The sequence below is a fragment of the Protomyctophum bolini genome (assembly GCF_963924005.1).
Source record: "Protomyctophum bolini genome assembly, chromosome: 8".
In the NCBI taxonomy this organism is placed as follows: Eukaryota; Metazoa; Chordata; class Actinopteri; order Myctophiformes; family Myctophidae; genus Protomyctophum; species Protomyctophum bolini.
In genome coordinates this window covers 35868428-35886723 of record NC_137869.1, presented here as the reverse complement: position 1 = coordinate 35886723, position 18296 = coordinate 35868428, and the positions used below count along the sequence as shown (strand labels likewise).

The window sequence follows — 18296 nt, the reverse complement described above, 5'->3', positions numbered from 1 at the left end:
ATTGATGATTTTTGACTGGACAAATCTACTGTAGTGCTCTCTACACTTAATTTGGCTGATGCTTTCAAGTGCAAACCATCTCACCCATAGACATATTGATCATGTTATCATCTTTACTGCCCAGCACATCAGCACTCCAGTGGTAGTGGAGAGGCAACAGGCAACATAACACCCACCTTTCAGTCTGACCATACCACATAATCGTCTTCTTTTATCGTTTTTTAAATGGTCATCATCTGTTCTGTGTTCATTGTGCTTTATCCATCTTATCTGATGGTTCAGATCTTTCAAATGTGTCGGTATGAGTTTATCAGGAAAATGTATTTGCTGTAAATATCTCAGATTATGGCCTATTTTGTAGTCTTAAACTCAAATAGGCTGAAAGAAATCAAATAATAAGAATGACATGCACCAACTGGCCTGGCATATAGTCCATGCCTTATTCAAGTTATTCTGGTCTGGACAAGACCACAGTGACACTAGTCATAATTTGATATTCTTCTGATCAACTCGTAAGATTGATTTCTAACCTATGATCTTTTGCATAAACCTCCACCCTCCGCTCTCACATTTGACACTTATCAAGCGTCGTAGGCTATACTGTTTGATAACCGATGAGCTATGTCATAAGCCTGTAATGATCTGCTGTTGGTCCGGAGCATAGAGTTATGGTCCGGGACGGATGAACATTTTGATCTAACCTCAAGTTTAGTGGCAGACTAACCAGGCTAGTGGCAGACAGTGCAAGTCTTTGGACTAATATAGCTAAGAAACATGTAACAGGATGACCCCAAATTAGAATATTACTATACAATCGGGGCCAAATTAGCCATTGGCCTGGTGGGTCCGGTGGCCCAGGGGCCCTTGCCTCTCAGGGGCCCTTCAGGGAAACTGGCCCGCGCAGAGTTTGAGGCCGTTGATTGTGTTAAATTTAGGTCAAAAAAAAAAAGATAAAAAATGAAGGAAAAAAATCGATACAATATACAATTAATAAACAACTCCAAGAACTTATATTTTTACTTCTCAGAGAGGCTAGAGCAGAGCAGGTCAACGTTGAACAACTGCAAATCCCGGCGGTCATTGCGGCACATGTGTCCTGACTGTGACTGACTGTAGTACTGTCGGCTCCGTCTTATGAGCTAATTTAGAACTTCCTGTCTGAGAGCTAGCTAATTTAAGACATCCGGTTGCCTTCAGAATAAGATAAGGTTATTTAATTCGTTAATTAAATAATTATTACATTACATTATTAGTATTATTATTACATTACAGTTATTGTAAAGACACACATTATGTTTCTGTGTAAAAATAAGTAATTAAATAACATAAAAAAGTTATCTAAATGGATAAATGCTATTCACTGGAGTGCATGGACTTTATAAAGTGGACACTGGACAAAAGACGGCTCCGCGAGGTAACTATCTGGACATACCCACGCGTTCGGGAAGATGTCCTCTACCACCCCACAGTCTCCGTTAAGCGGGAGAGGTGTAAAATTCACAGCAGCAGAGCTTCTACTGGGGTCAATGCAAAAAAATGTACCGTTTCCGGACCCAGAATGGACACTGGACAAAAGAGGCCTCCGCGAGGCAACTATCTGGACATACCCACGCGTCCGGGGAGATGTCCTCTACCACACCCCACTCTCCGCTAAGCGGGAGAGGTGTAAAATTCACAGCAGCAGACCTTCTATTGGGGTCAACACTCAAAAAAGTGCCGTTTCCAGACCCAGAATGGACACTGGATAAAGAGGCCTCCGCGAGGCAACTATCTGGACATACCCACGCGTCCGGGGAGATGTCCTCTACCACCCTACAGTCTCCGCTAAGCGGGAGAGGTGTGAAATTCACAGCAGCAGAGCTTCTACTGGGGTCAATGCAAAGAAATGTACCGTTTCCGGACCCAGAATGGACACTGGACAAAAGACGGCTCCGCGAGGCAACTATCTGGACATACCCACGTGTTCGGGAAGATGTCCTCTACCACCCCACAGTCTCCGTTAAGCGGGAGAGGTGTAAAATTCACAGCAGCAGAGCTTCTACTGGGGTCAATGCAAAAAAATGTACCGTTTCCGGACCCAGAATGGACACTGGACAAAGAGGCCTCCGCGAGGCAACTATCTGGACATACCCACGCGTCCGGGGAGATGTCCTCTACCACACCCCACTCTCCGCTAAGCGGGAGAGGTGTAGAATTCAGAGCAGCAGACCTTCTATTGGGGTCAACACTCAAAAAAGTGCCGTTTCCAGACCCAGAATGGACACTGGACAAAGAGGCCTCCGCGAGGCAACTATCTGGACATACCCACGCGTCCGGGGAGATGTCCTCTACCACCCTACAGTCTCCGCTAAGCGGGAGAGGTGTAAAATTCACAGCAGCAGAGCTTCTACTGGGGTCAATGCAAAAAAATGTACCGTTTCCGGACCCAGAATGGACACTGGACAAAGAGGCCTCCGCGAGGCAACTATCTGGACATACCCACGCGTCCGGGGAGATGTCCTCTACCACACCCCACTCTCCGCTAAGCGGGAGAGGTGTAAAATTCAGAGCAGCAGACCTTCTATTGGGGTCAACACTCAAAAATGTGCCGTTTCCAGACCCAGAATGGACACTGGACAAAGAGGCCTCCGCGAGGCAACTATCTGGACATACCCACGCGTCCGGGGAGATGTCCTCTACCACACCCCACTCTCCGCTAAGCGGGAGAGGTGTAAAATTCAGAGCAGCAGACCTTCTATTGGGGTCAACACTCAAAAAAGTGCCGTTTCCAGACCCAGAATGGACACTGGACAAAGAGGCCTCCGCGAGGCAACTATCTGGACATACCCACGCGTCCGGGGAGATGTCCTCTACCACACCCCACTCTCCGCTAAGCGGGAGAGGTGTAAAATTCAGAGCAGCAGACCTTCTATTGGGGTCAACACTCAAAAAAGTGCCGTTTCCAGACCCAGAATGGACACTGGACAAAGAGGCCTCCGCGAGGCAACTATCTGGACATACCCACGCGTCCGGGGAGATGTGGATGGAATTAGTGAATGTCCAGTTATTGGCGATGCCTTGACCACAGATACGAAACAGATGAAGCTGACAAGATTGCTTTAGAGATTCAAATTAACACATCTGCTACACCCATGAAAATGCGTGTGAACAGAAGGTGTGCCAAACATCCACTAGATGCTAATGAATGGGTCATGCCAAGTAAAAGGGCTGTCTATTGCATTTGCCAAGCGCCAAATGACCGAAATAAAGCTATGATTGCATGTGACCTCTGTGGAGCCTGGTTTCATATGGACTGTCTGGGAGTTTCACCTAGTCGAGACTTTGACAAACTCAATTATGCGTGTTTATCCACTACTTGCAATCATGAGCCATTGACACAGGGGATTTTATATACTGAAAAGAATAGCAGTGTTCATGTGCAGCCTATAAAGCCTGAAAAGAATAGCAGTGTTCATGTGCAGGAAGACAGCACTAGTGTAGATGAATCACATTTAAATCAAACCAACAGTGTTCATGTGCAGCCTATAAAGCCTGAAAAGAATAGCAGTGTTCATGTGCAGGAAGACAGCACTAGTGTAGATGAATCACATTTAAATCAAACCAACAGTGTTCATGTGCAGCCTATAAAGCCTGAAAAGAATAGCAGTGTTCATGTGCAGGAAGACAGCACTAGTGTAGATGAATCACATTTAAATCAAACCAACAGTGTTCATGTGCATTTCATGAGAGCACTGTACATAATCATTCTGTACACACTCTGAGTCTAGATGCTGTAGAAATAGATCACTCGTATAGCACTGTACAGAATCAGTCTGTACAGACTCTGAGTCTAGATGCTGTAGAAATAGATCACTCGTATAGCACTGTACAGACTCTGAGTCTAGATGCTGTAGAAATAGATCACTCGTATAGCACTGTACAGACTCTGAGTCTAGATGCTGTAGAAATAGATCACTCGTATAGCACTGTACATCAGTCTGTACAGACTCTGAGTCTAGATGATGGTACTGTTCAGAGTGTCATGGGACTATCTAGTGCTACATTAGGACCCTTCAAACACAGTGCCATTGAACCTACTACCTTTACTTTGAAGTCTTCAGAATGGGACACTGTAAACTCCTTAAGAGTCAAAGGAAATAAATATTTGAAGATGTATGAATGGCAAGAGCTGTTTGCCAGCAAAGTCAAGGAATCGAATCCATACTGTATAATCCGTTTTGTTAATCACTACTTTTCTACCGCTGTCGTTAGAAAATCAAGCAAGCCATGTCTGACAATCATTGGCGCCTGTCGGCATACTTCATGTGAGATGACCTTTAAAATACATCTCTATTCATTCGAAGACGGCATATTTCATATAGCTTACACTGGCAACATACATCACACAAAGGACAAATTGAGAGGTAGATATATTAGAAGCACAGAGCGTGCAAACTTGGGTTTTTTTTTAATGAAACAGGCAAGTCACATTTGCAAACAACAATACATACACAGAGATAAGAGGTATAATTTGGCTATGTACATCTTCAGCACTTTAGTTAATGCCAAAACACTACAACAAACAAGTACAATAGTACAAGCTGCTTGTATTGTACTTGGTAGTAAAAGGAACTCTAGCGTGGTGCAAGCCAGTATTGACACCATCATGTCTGAGACACAGAAACTAGCGCCACAGAAAGAAATTGTTGATACAAAGCATGATCGACAAGACAGTCCTTATGACACTGTGATTGATCATGACTTCTTTGGTGATTTTGAGGATGTCAGTGAAAGTACATCTCCCTTCAAAAAACATTTTGAAACAGTAAGGACTGAAGCCAATAAAGCAATGAAAACCACCAATGACACAGGTGAAAATACCTACCATGGGGAACTGATTTTAAACAAGCTGTTCAAGATGCTGTCAACTATTCCAATATGGTCAGATCTCCTCTCAGGTGATTTGCAGAGATTCTCTGGAGCCTATGCTGCACAAATAAACCTGTGTAAGAAAAGCACAGCTATTTCTGAGGCCACATTCAAAAACACAAAAGTGTTGCTTTTACGAAATGAGAAACACAGACTTGACGAATGTGTACAGCACATGCGCTTATTTTACAACCAGTCAGCCATAGATTTATGTGACAAAGCAGCATACAGAACAACACAGGTAGAGTGCGTAAACCCAGCACCACCTGTAGAAAATTGGAACAAAAAACGAAAATTGCCTAAACATCTTAGGGGCTCTTATCAACACCGGCCATCCCCACATTCAAAGATGTTCTTACAAAATCAAAGCTCAGCAAGTGTGCCAGACAAAACAAAGCCACAAATCAGAGGCACAGAGACAGGATTTTGCAATAGTATATGCAGGTTTGCAAATAATGAAAATAATTGTTGGCTAAATGCAACTCTACAATCTATACTGCAGTAGAAGCTCTGCTGCTGTGAATTTTACACCTCTCCCGCTTAGCGGAGAGTGGGGTGTGGTAGAGGACATCTCCCTGAACACGTGGGTATGTCCAGATAGTTGCCTCGCGGAGCCGTCTTTTGTCCAGTGTCCATTCTGGGTCCGGAAACGGTAATTTTTTTGCATTGACCCCAGTAGAAGGGCTCCAGCTGTGAATTTTACACCTCTCCCGCTTAGCGGAGACTGGGGTGTGGTACAGGACATCTCCCTGAACACGTGGGTATGTCCAGATAGTTGCCTCGCGGAGCCGTCTTTTGTCCAGTGTCCATTCTGGGTCCGGAAACGGTACATTTTTTTGCATTGACCACAGTAGAAGCTCTGCTGCTGTGAATTTTACACCTCTTCCGCTTAGCGGAGACTGGGGTGTGGTACAGGACATCTCCCTGAACACGTGGGTATGTCCAGATAGTTGCCTCGCGGAGCCGTCTTTTGTCCAGTGTCCATTCTGGGTCCGGAAACGGTAATTTTTTTGCATTGACCCCAGTAGAAGGGCTCCAGCTGTGAATTTTACACCTCTCCCGCTTAGCGGAGACTGGGGTGTGGTACAGGACATCTCCCTGAACACGTGGGTATGTCCAGATAGTTGCCTCGCGGAGCCGTCTTTTGTCCAGTGTCCATTCTGGGTCCGGAAACGGTAATTTTTTTGCATTGACCACAGTAGAAGCTCTGCTGCTGTGAATTTTACACCTCTTCCGCTTAGCGGAGACTGGGGTGTGGTACAGGACATCTCCCTGAACACGTGGGTATGTCCAGATAGTTGCCTCGCGGAGCCGTCTTTTGTCCAGTGTCCATTCTGGGTCCGGAAACGGTAATTTTTTTGCATTGACCCCAGTAGAAGGGCTCCAGCTGTGAATTTTACACCTCTCCCGCTTAGCGGAGACTGGGGTGTGGTACAGGACATCTCCCTGAACACGTGGGTATGTCCAGATAGTTGCCTCGCGGAGCCGTCTTTTGTCCAGTGTCCATTCTGGGTCCGGAAACGGTAATTTTTTTGCATTGACCACAGTAGAAGCTCTGCTGCTGTGAATTTTACACCTCTTCCGCTTAGCGGAGACTGGGTTGTGGTACAGGACATCTCCCTGAACACGTGGGTATGTCCAGATAGTTGCCTCGCGGAGCCGTCTTTTGTCCAGTGTCCATTCTGGGTCCGGAAACGGTAATTTTTTTGCATTGACCCCAGTAGAAGGGCTCCAGCTGTGAATTTTACACCTCTCCCGCTTAGCGGAGACTGGGGTGTGGTACAGGACATCTCCCTGAACACGTGGGTATGTCCAGATAGTTGCCTCGCGGAGCCGTCTTTTGTCCAGTGTCCATTCTGGGTCCGGAAACGGTAATTTTTTTGCATTGACCACAGTAGAAGCTCTGCTGCTGTGAATTTTACACCTCTCCCGCTTAGCGGAGACTGGGGTGTGGTACAGGACATCTCCCTGAACACGTGGGTATGTCCAGATAGTTGCCTCGCGGAGCCGTCTTTTGTCCAGTGTCCATTCTGGGTCCGGAAACGGTACATTTTTTTGCATTGACCACAGTAGAAGCTCTGCTGCTGTGAATTTTACACCTCTCCCGCTTAGCGGAGACTGGGGTGTGGTACAGGACATCTCCCTGAACACGTGGGTATGTCCAGATAGTTGCCTCGCGGAGCCGTCTTTTGTCCAGTGTCCATTCTGGGTCCGGAAACGGTACATGTTTTTGCATTGACCACAGTAGAAGCTCTGCTGCTGTGAATTTTACACCTCTCCCGCTTAGCGGAGACTGTAGGGTGGTAGAGGACATCTCCCCGGACGCGTGGGTATGTCCAGATAGTTGCCTCGCGGAGCCGTCTTTTGTCCAGTGTCCATTCTGGGTCCGGAAACGGTAATTTTTTTGCATTGACCCCAGTAGAAGCTCTGCTGCTGTGAATTTTACACCTCTCCCGCTTAGCGGAGACTGTAGGGTGGTAGAGGACATCTCCCCGGACGCGTGGGTATGTCCAGATAGTTGCCTCGCGGAGGCCTCTTTGTCCAGTGTCCATTCTGGGTCCGGAAACGGTACATTTTTTTGCATTGACCCCAGTAGAAGCTCTGCTGCTGTGAATTTTACACCTCTCCCGCTTAGCGGAGAGTGGGGTGTGGTAGAGGACATCTCCCCGGACGCGTGGGTATGTCCAGATAGTTGCCTCGCGGAGCCGTCTTTTGTCCAGTGTCCACTTTATGAAGTCCATGCACTCCAGTGAATAGCATTTATCCATTTAGATAACTTTATTATTATTATTATTATTATTTAATTACTTGTTTTTACACAGAAACATAATGTGTGTCTTATAGCATCATTTAAATGCTTAATTTGTAGTTTTAATGTGCAAATTAAACTTTTTTTCAATACTCTAGAGATACTCTTATTTTGAAGAGATCGTCCACCGGAAGCCTTAAATTAGCTCACTAGATTAGCTCACTAGACAGTGCCAGTACTGGCGACCTTGGAGAAGCTTCAGCTGCTTCACTGAAACTCAAGCATGGCAGGCAAAGATCCGACCGTGAGTTTGTTGGATTGTATCAAACTATTAGTAAAACAAGTAACGTTAGTTTATTACGTCGCAGGGTTAATTTGGGTGCTAGGAGGCTGTTGTTTACTGTACATAAACCTTGAGTTGACTTTATTATATTTGCGGGTTGAGAGAATGAGCTAACCACGTAGCTTGCTGTCAAACATTAGCTAGCCTAAGGTGCCTTTTACGTTAGATTTATTGACGTAGCAACTTAATATGTTAACTACAAATAAGTCTCTCTCTGTGTATATCCACGAAAGCACTTTCCAGTCTCAAACACTAATAAATCATGGCATAAATAGGATTTATATGCTGTCGCAAGCCTAGCTTAGCCTAGCTAGCAGGTTGCTTGAACACTACTTTATATCGCCTTTATGACAGTGATGTAGCAAGACAAATAAAAGGTTATAGACATTCAATGTATGGCTATGCTGAGTTGTTGATGCATTGTTTAGTGTCAGTAAAGTGTAGTAAAGTAAAAACATGTTGAAGAGAATTAGCAGTTTCTTCATGCTGCACTGTCATAGGCCTATGTCTAAAGCAAAACGTTTTAGCTATTCATCTTACACGTATCTGGAATAGACCGCAACTTAGTTATTAAAAAATAATAATCTTAATTTAAAAATCTAAATAAGGTAGCAGGTAACGTTAACAGTTACCACAGATGACCACCAGGTGTCGCAAATGATTTGCTGAAACAAGAAGTGACAAATGGAAAAGTTCAATATGAATCTGCTGCTGTACACTGTCTGATTATGTCACATACAGAATTATGTGGCATACAATGATATATAGTTGTCTTTAGGCTTTAGACCTCGTCTAGACCTACAATAAACATTGTAATGTAGATAGCAACACTGATGAATCTATGAAACGTTTGTCATTTCTCTAGCGGCTTCTCCAGCATCTGAGGGATCTGGCTGGGAGGATGTCATCCTCAGGGGGTGGCAGAGGTGCAGGGTTGGGGCTAAAGCTTCTAATTGGAGCAGGAGCTCTGGCCTATGGCGTTAAAGAAGCCACCTACACAGGTACGTAACCGTCCTGCACGCTACATACTAATTCCTACACGGGTTGTGCTTATAACCACGCCCCCGGGCAAGTTCAGTTTACTGAGGTTAAGGTTAGGTTTAGGTATAGTTTTACTGAGGTTAAGGTTAGGGTTAGGTTTAGGCTGTCAATCACAGCGACTGGCCAATCACAGCGAGTCGACTGCACAACCCGTGTAGGCTTTGGTATGTAGCGTCCTGCACTCTCTAATTCACAATCCCCTTTACTTTTGTAGTGGCTGATAACAATCCCCAATAAATCTATCAGCCAGCAGATTCATAATATCCAAACGAAAGCTCAAGTTTAAATGTTTACTTATTCTTCCGTGAACCACATATTTGATCCAACCATGAAGGTGAGCAGGTAAGGACTGACATTTGCAGCCTACTGAAGGCCACCCACAGAGGCGGTGCCTACATTAATCACAAATCAGTCACCCATCAGTCAGTGCTCAAATATATAAACGCACTCTTTGGCTCCTACAACGTTAGCTTGGATAGTTGAACCCAGTCGCCACCTCTACTACCATCCTCCACTGTCCTCTCTCTCCCGTTCAGGCACACATGTTCTGTTTTACTTTTGCTAACTTTCATTCCTATTCTCTCGATCAAATATGCGGACAACATACGGACAACAATTACATTATGTTGATCATTTATTAATTCTTGATTTATTTGATGGAAAACGTTTACATGTTCTTAGAGATTTGCATTAATTTATCCTATATCTGTGTGTGTTCATGTCACGGTGTCTCTAGTGGAGGGAGGTCAGAGAGCCATTATCTTTAACAGGATTGGAGGGATGCAGATGGACACTGTACTGGCTGAAGGGCTGCACTTCAGGTACTACTGCTACAGTCTGGGTAACATTGTGGGGTTTCTGATCCGGTCGGGAGCGGATGATAACTTAACTCATTCTCTGCTAAAAAAAGACATTGGGCAACTTTTATTAACACCCTGAACGGCAAGGACGGAGTTCTCCAACCTATCAATTAGTAACGCCCAGCGCTCAGGAAGGACGGAGATTATTGATATCAAAACGCATCGCTCCACGTCTGTTGCGCAACACTCAATGTTATTTTCCTGTGTGACATCATTGAAAATGTTCGCCCCCCATTTTAGCCTACGAGATCGAAAATCTTAAAACGTCAATAAATCTTAAAATGTCAATAACGTCAATAAATCATTCCGTCCAATTCTAAGAAAAGATTGTGTTCGACAGCCCATCGCGGTCCCGTCGCTAGTCTCGTTAGAATTAATCATACCTCCCGTTGTTGTCGATCGCCTCGAGAGTGTTTTGGCTACATCTCGCTACTTCAGCCACATCCGGGATAGATCCGGTCCGTCGCTAAATGTGCTCCACGGCTATAAATCGCTGGGCGCTATGATTTATTTGTTAAAAGTCCCAGATTGTCTAGGACGACATTGAACGAGTAATTTGTGTTATAATGCATCCAGCCTCGCTAGTATAATTTTTACCAGTTCTTGGCGTCTCCGTCGCCTGGCAACCATTTGCTTGGGTCACTGGTTTGTACTCATCAGGTCGGAACCGGAACCAGAATTACCCAAAATAGTTCCCAGTGTTCAAGGGCAGCATAATGTTGGGGGCGTATGAATCCGACGAGGTTCTTGAAGTACTTCTTGGAATAGTTTGTTTGGTATAGCTAACTCGTAGCGACTGGCGAGACTAAAAACAAACATGGGGCACCAAAACTAGACCACACCTAGTCTTGATTTTTGGAACCATCACCAGGCTTTCCTCTGAGGTGGAAAGTCTGGTGATGCAAGGTTACTACCGCTATGATTTATTTATCTCCTGGCTGTACTTCTAGTATTGGTATCGGTGCATCCTTCTGGCTGTCTGCTGTATGATCTGAAGGTTTTGATAACCGACGCTTTGTGTTGTAGGATTCCATGGTTCCAGTACCCTATCATCTATGACATCCGAGCCAAACCCAGGAAGATATCTTCTCTGACAGGCAGTAAAGGTAGAGGACACACACCGCACATTTAATCTGAAAGTAAAACAATTGCACCGCTGTTGAGCTGACAAATCAAGAGTGTCCTCAAAGTGTCACTGAGTAACAAATTGCTGTAAGTCACGCTGACCTTATCTTGCAGCACCCATTTTATGAGGTTTTATGAGGCTTTTTTCTGATGCAGCATTTTGATTTACATTTTCTATTGACATATTTGAGTAAATCAGTGGCATTTGTATTTGGAGATGGATGATGATGATGATGAGAACATAATAAGTCTTATTTCTGTAGACCTGCAGATGGTGAACATAGCGGTGCGTGTGTTGTCCAGGCCCTTGGCCGCCAACCTGCCAATCATGTACCAGCAGCTGGGGAAGGATTACGACGAGAGAGTTCTGCCGTCCATTGTTAATGAAGTTCTCAAGTCTGTGGTCGCCAAATTCAATGCCTCTCAACTCATCACACAAAGAGCTCAGGTATTATTTTCTTTACTGCTACATACATTTATACATTGCCAGCATGCCAGGTCGCTAGGTGGCGGTGACGGACTGCCAGATAGACCAGTCACCCATGTACAAGAAGAACCACCGCTCCGTTCGACTTCCTACAAGGCTTTTTGTTTACATCGTGGTTTTACTTTCACCATCGGTGAATGTAAAATGGATGAGCGGGGCAAGGGAGCGCTTGCTCATTCTAGGAACATCTAAAGGACCAGGGGTGGTCTTTTAGATGGGTCCCAGCCAGGGACATTTTATGAGTCCTACTTCAATTTAGCTGAGTATTGAGTACAGCATTGCATCCAAGGACCCCCGGAGGGTGACATGATTGAGTCCTTTCTCAATGTTGTGAGTCTAAGGATGCAGGCTATTTGCGTCACTGGGCTCTGCATCAATGTAATTAACATATGCGTTGTGTTGTGTGAACCCACGTGAGCCATGATGTCACAAGTTTTGCGGATTCACCATTTCGCCCGTTTACATGGAGACGGGATGAAACAGCGTTTTCAAAGATTTCCACTCTGGAAGTTATTTTCACAGCGAAACGCTGTCCTTGTCTAAAGGGACCCCAGCAAACAATACTTTTATTTTTTTGTTTTAGATTTGTTTTTGGCTTTTCTGCCTTTTTATTGATAGCATCAAGTGAAGATGGACATGAAAGAGGGAGAGAGAGAAGGGAAGAGACATGCAGCCAAGGTCGTCATGAACGGACCTCGGAACACGCAGCGCGCTGTCAGACCAAAGCCTATATGTCACAAATAGCCACCTGGACCACTTGGCCAGCGGGTACCTCAAACGAGCGCCCGCTGGCCGTATTTTGCAGTTTTCTATGAACACTGTTCTCGTCTAAAAAAGCCTATGTGTCATTGTCAGTCTGGACCAATCTGGGTACCCATCGGCAAAACAAAGGAAAAACAGTGCCCTCTTTTCCTTTGAATTTGATGCGAGTCAGCTTACATTTCAATCACAAACCATATGCACTCATAACTTTCATCAGCAAAAAATGTATTCTTAAAAGTATCGACACAAAATCAAATCATTGACTTTTTAGTTTTTATAATCTATTAAATCAATGAATGTGATTTACTCTTGCGGCCTTTTGCTCTACCAACTCTTTCAATGTCTTCTGTCCACTGTATTGTCCAACAATAAATAGAAATATCTATGAATTAATCTGTAAAAGATGCATTTCCTCCAGAATAGCTTATTCATCTCTGTGTGCTAGGTGTCACTGTTGGTGCGAAGGGAGCTGTATGAGAGAGCAAAAGACTTCAACATCATCCTGGATGATGTGTCCATCACTGAGCTCAGCTTCAGTGGCCAATACACTGCAGCTGTGGAGGCCAAACAAGTCGGTAAGGACTTAACCCATTCTGGGCGGGAACCCCTTTTGGTGTTTTAACTAAGCATTATGTTATACTTTAGCTATTGAAAAATAGCAGATCTACAAGCTCATAGCGCGCCACCGAGTGGCCCGCTACGAGCTTGTAGGTCTGCTATTTTTGAAAAATCGTAGAAATGCGGCACAAATCTTTGAATATTATTTACATACATACATAGGTGTACACGGACATTGCTGGTTGTAGGAGTGGTTGCACCACTCAAAAATAGCCAAAGTAGCAGATCTACATTTGATGCTTTTGTGTGACGTTGTATAAAGTACAGCGTTAACCCATTCTGACCTGAGATCAGATTCATACGAGGTTTCCACTGGACACACACTGGTCTGATTAACCCATTCTGACCTGAGATCAGATTCTAAAAATGTCAGTCGTTCTTCGAATTTTTTAAAAATAGCAGACCTACAAGCTCGTATCGCGCCACTCGGTGGCGCGATATGAGCTTGTAGATCTGCTATTTTTCAATAGGTAAAGCATAACATGATGCTAACACCAAAATGGGTGCCCGGTCAGAATGGGTTAAAGGGTCGGCAGTGGCTCAGGGGTCGAGTGGCCGGATCTGAACCTCAAGGTTCGATCCCGGGCTCCCCCAGAGTTGGTGTCCTTGAGCAAGACGCTGAACCCCTAATTGCTCCCGATGTGCAGGTTGGTGCCTCGCATGGTTCCCCCCACCGTCGGTGTATGAAAGTGTGTGTGTGAATGTAATGCACAATCTATGTAAAGTGCTTTGGATAAAAGCACTATATAAATGCATCATTTACCATTTAATGTACGATAAAACGCAAAAAGTTAGAACATGCATATAGAGATAAAAAGATTTCTGCCTGATTTCTCTTTGTCCTCTGTCCCACCTAAGACGGCTGTTCAGTGTACACTTATTGGTCTCGTATACACCGTCCGGAACAATGAGTTTGTGTGCGTGTGTGTGTGTGTGTGTGTGTGTGTGTGTGTAGCCCAACAGGAGGCCCAGAGAGCCATCTTCTATGTAGAAAAGGCCAAACAGGAGCAGAGACAGAAGATCATCCAGGCAGAGGGAGAGGCGGAGGCTGCAAAAATGGTAATAACCACCAAACTAAACTGGCTTTATAGTCTAGCACTGTGCGTCTCTGATGATTAGACAATGGGCATATTTAAAATGCTGGTGTTACAAAACTTGCGATTGGAAAATATACAAAATAAATTCTGTCAATGTCTACTCACCTTCATGCTAGTGGACAGATAGATATTATGAGCTTTATGTACACAAAGGGATGAAATGTGAGCATACAACTAGTCCATAGTGCTGGTGCAGAGTAATGTGAACTTAAGCGAAATCGACCCATTATGCATGATGGGAAATGTGTTGTATAACTGGATCTGTCTTTTTGTAGTTGGGCCAAGCAGTGACGAAGAACCCAGGTTATCTGAAGCTGAGGCGGATCCGCGCTGCACAGAACATTGCTAAGACGGTCAGTAGTACTTCCTCTCATATTGTGTACAGCTACCAGCTGCTAGAATGTTTTTTAGTCTTTCCCAGGTCGGACGACTGATTTGCACGTCAGGACCGATGCGGGTTGGTGTTGTTTGTAAACTTGTATGTACAAAACCGTAACCTTTCAGCTACCTGGCAGAGCTACACGCTCTGTCTGTACATAGGCTATTTATGAACCGCCAGGCCGGGATGCCTGCCCAGGTGTGTGTGTGTGTGTGTGTGTGTGTGTGTGTGTGTGCGCGCCTTATTGAAATGTATATATTTTCCATTGTTAACCCATCTGCTGCCTCCTGGTGGACACAGAGCCAACCGTAGACGCTGGACTCACATCCTGTTTGGATCTTAGATGCTAAATAAATAGCGTCAATGCTAGCGAGCTAAAATAAAGCCATCCTTGCTCTAGAAAGCGCCAATGTTCCCATCTAGACCCCCGGATAATCAGCAAAGACCTCCGAACATTGCACGTTTTATCCAAACCATGGAGAGCTCCGTAGATTTCGAGTTATTCAACTTTTTAGTCAGCCTGTATAAAGGGAGGTAAACAGAAGCACGGTTGTGCAATCCAGTCTAGGATCGCTAAACTAGGAAAGGCCAAAAAAAAGAAATCAGCGATCCGGTTTGATATCATTAATATATATTTATAATATATATATTAGATGGAACGTTACGCCAGAAGCTGTTGCCGGTTGAATTCCAACTGGCGGAACCTTCCGTCAGAAGCAGTACATTTGTTAATATCTATTCTATATTTGGTTCAGTTTATTCAGTTTTTTTAACACGTATGAGGAGGGGATTCAGGAGGGGATTCAGCCTCAAACGTTTTTATACCACAACCCCATATTATGAGGGACTAGTTTTTTGGCAGCCCATTTTCTTTATAAAAACTAATTTGCCTTTGGTTGCCAATGTGCAAACCTAACACGAAATCCAGTTTTGATTGCCTTCTGCTTTAGAATTATTTGCAGAATAATTGTTTGCTCCAAATTATATTTTGAGCTTGCACAGATTACATGTTGGGAGCGTATGCGACTAAGATTGTCGAGTTTGAGCCCTGATTTCAAGTATGCATAAAGTTGCGGTTGTCTGTCAAAGATTGATTGCTGTTAACTGCTGTTAATGCTGTTAATTTTGCACGTAAAAGCATTTTGTTCCCTTGTTGTCTATGTAGCTTTATTTACATTCTTTATCGTTTGTTTTTTGTGTCTTGTTTCCAGGTAGCACAATCGCAGAACAAAATTTATCTTAGTGCTGACAGTTTGGTTCTCAATCTGCAAGATGATTCATTTAACAGGTAGGTTTATATTCACTCACAGACAGACAGACAGACACTGCAGTATGTCACTGCTGACCAAAAAAAAATAATGCTTATGTTGGCATCGACCGGGTTAGAGGTGCCGGAGATTAGCTGGTAACAGACGGACGGACGGACGGACGGACGGAGTGCAAAACATACTCTCTCCCCATGCCTTCGGCCTGGTGGAGTCAATAAAATGTGCTGTATATTTATCAATCGCTGTTAGAGAGTTGACAGTATATAAACAAACAGATTACCCAGTTTACCCGATTACCCACAAAAAAAATTACCCAGTTGTATCCCATTCGTGATTAATTGAAATTAGATGTCAGACTCACCAGCACTGGTGTAATGGTGATACATAATGTCGTGATTACCGTAATATTATTTTTTTACTTGGGTTTACTTGCCATGATGGTACCCCATGCAGCGAGCATGACACCACTGCTGACCAGATGTATCAGTAGGCGGAGCTCTCTGAGTGTCTGTCTCTGTGAGACTTTAAATATGGCGACTGGTTTAAAGTGTTTGCTTCCATTTTTCCCTTTCTGCAGTAGTCTGTCACTGGGCCTGAAAAAGTGATGAGAGGAGATGTAGGGAGAAGAGGAGGAAGGGATCGGTAAAGCTGCAGGAGAAAGAGGCACTAGTGTCGTTCTCGTCATTTGACATTTTACATTTATGCAAAACTATGTCAGACTTTGTACATGGAATGTGACCTTGGAGAATTGTGAGTGTACGTGCGTATCATTAACGGAACTGCATAAGTAAATCAAATATAATTGTACATAAACATTCTAGAATAAAGCTGTAGATTTGACAGTGTGTGAACTAACATATTGCAATGTATGAACATATTGTAAATTCTACAAGTTTATTTTTCACCAGTATACACATTTACACATTGTAAATTTGGCTTGATGCCATACCCACCTAAACAGTACTGCAACCTTCTGGAATCATCTCAAGGTCATGGACCTGCTAGCCACCATAACTACAACTGCTGCTGCAGCTTTGAAATGTACGTTACTCGATCCAAATTAAATCTAGGCACTCTCCCCTTATTTTGGGCATTTTTAGTCTGAGCTTTATAAAGCGAAAAGGGTCACAACAAACCCCCAATAAAACAAATTGCGTAGTCGTAAGACAATGAAAGCCAAGCGCTCTCACCATAGAGCTCCGAAGTCCTGCCGTCACTCGCTCATCCCCTGGTTCTGCCTGGTTCATGGAAGTCATTTCTCTGTGGAGAATAACATGGGCTCATCTTCAAATCGTTTCATATAAGCATTGTGGTCCAAAAAGAAACAAGCTGTCTCTGCGTTATTGTCGGGGAGGTGTCTGTATCGCTTGAGACAGTCAGTCACGCATACTGTATATGATACAGTCTGTTTCTTCATATCCATATAAAGAATCAACTGACTGTCTGAATAACACAGTTATTATATGAGGCGATCTAAAATCTATGGGGATTACAATGCAAATAAAAAGTACATGACCCCGTAGATTTGCGCCCTCTACCGATATTGACGTCAGACTTCGGTGCTCTATTCTGGGGTTGGCTATTTCATTGGAAGGGCACGTTTTTATGTGATTGGCGTTCTACAGTTCTTAGACATTCTACACAGTAACACATAGTAGTAGTAGAATTTCAGAAATGTAAATGTACAATTTGGTAGGGCTGCACGATTATAAAATGATGACCGATATCCGATCATTTGCAGGATCATATCTGCTGATACCGATGCTAAGTGCCTAAATTGTAAATTTACATTTCCGACATTTACCAGATACCCTCATCCAGATCAACTTACAATTGTCCATGTTCAGAGTAAGTGCCATGATGGATGCCTGGGAAAATGAAGTAAGGCTGCAGACTCTGTTTGTTACCACTGCAGTTATCGTAAATTATTTGATTGACTGAATGGTTGCTGATTGAAGGTTCTGTGCTGTTAATGTTCTGTGTCCTAGATTGGCTCTAAGGCTGTGCTGTCTGAGCTCCTATTGGCTCTAAGGCTGTGTTGTCTGAGTTACTATTGGTCAGAGCTGTTCTGGTTCGAGTTGATCTAATAACATCTGCTTGACGGAAACAAAGACTTTTTTTTAAAATTCCAACATCTGTTACTTTGTCTTTCTTTAAGTGTGTCTTCTGCCTTTTTTGGGGGGGTGGGTGTTGGTGTAGCGTTCAAGTACTTACCACAGCATTAATTAGTTTGTTTATTAATACTAAACTTAAATGCAAATTATTGCTTTTTCCAAAATCGCATACTGTATGTAATTGCATATTTGTCCTTTGTCAAACAAGTATTACTACAGCTATTTAATTGGGTTTTGGGTAATGTTAATAGATAAATCATGATCATGAGCTATAAATCCGCTCTTAAATTTGGATGCATATGTTGTATAAACCAAGCTGGCATTATGTTTGGCTTGTTTATAACATCCAAAGTACTATGACACTGCCAGAACTGCCTGAGCACTAGATTCCTATTGTCTCCAGCAGGTGGAGCTGAAGTACAGCGTGGAGGTCAGCTGCTATAATGGTAAATGGTGCATTTATATAGCGCCTTTATCCAAGGTGCTTTACATGGATTGTGCATTACATTCACCCATTCACACACACCTTTACATACTGTCCATTA

At 43.7% G+C, this 18296-nt stretch overlaps 1 protein-coding gene across 1 annotated transcript; it reads left to right on the top strand.

The window, feature by feature from the left end:
• Nucleotides 1-7892: 7892 nt before the first annotated feature.
• Nucleotides 7893-17769, top strand: phb2b (prohibitin 2b). Its single transcript, XM_080769960.1, has 10 exons — nt 7893-7961; nt 8866-9001; nt 9778-9862; nt 10928-11007; nt 11290-11474; nt 12721-12850; nt 13849-13952; nt 14266-14343; nt 15581-15657; nt 16215-17769. Exons 1-10 carry the CDS (start codon nt 7941-7943, stop codon nt 16240-16242), a joined length of 924 nt encoding a protein of 307 aa, XP_080626086.1. The 5' UTR covers nt 7893-7940; the 3' UTR covers nt 16243-17769.
• Nucleotides 17770-18296: the final 527 nt, after the last annotated feature.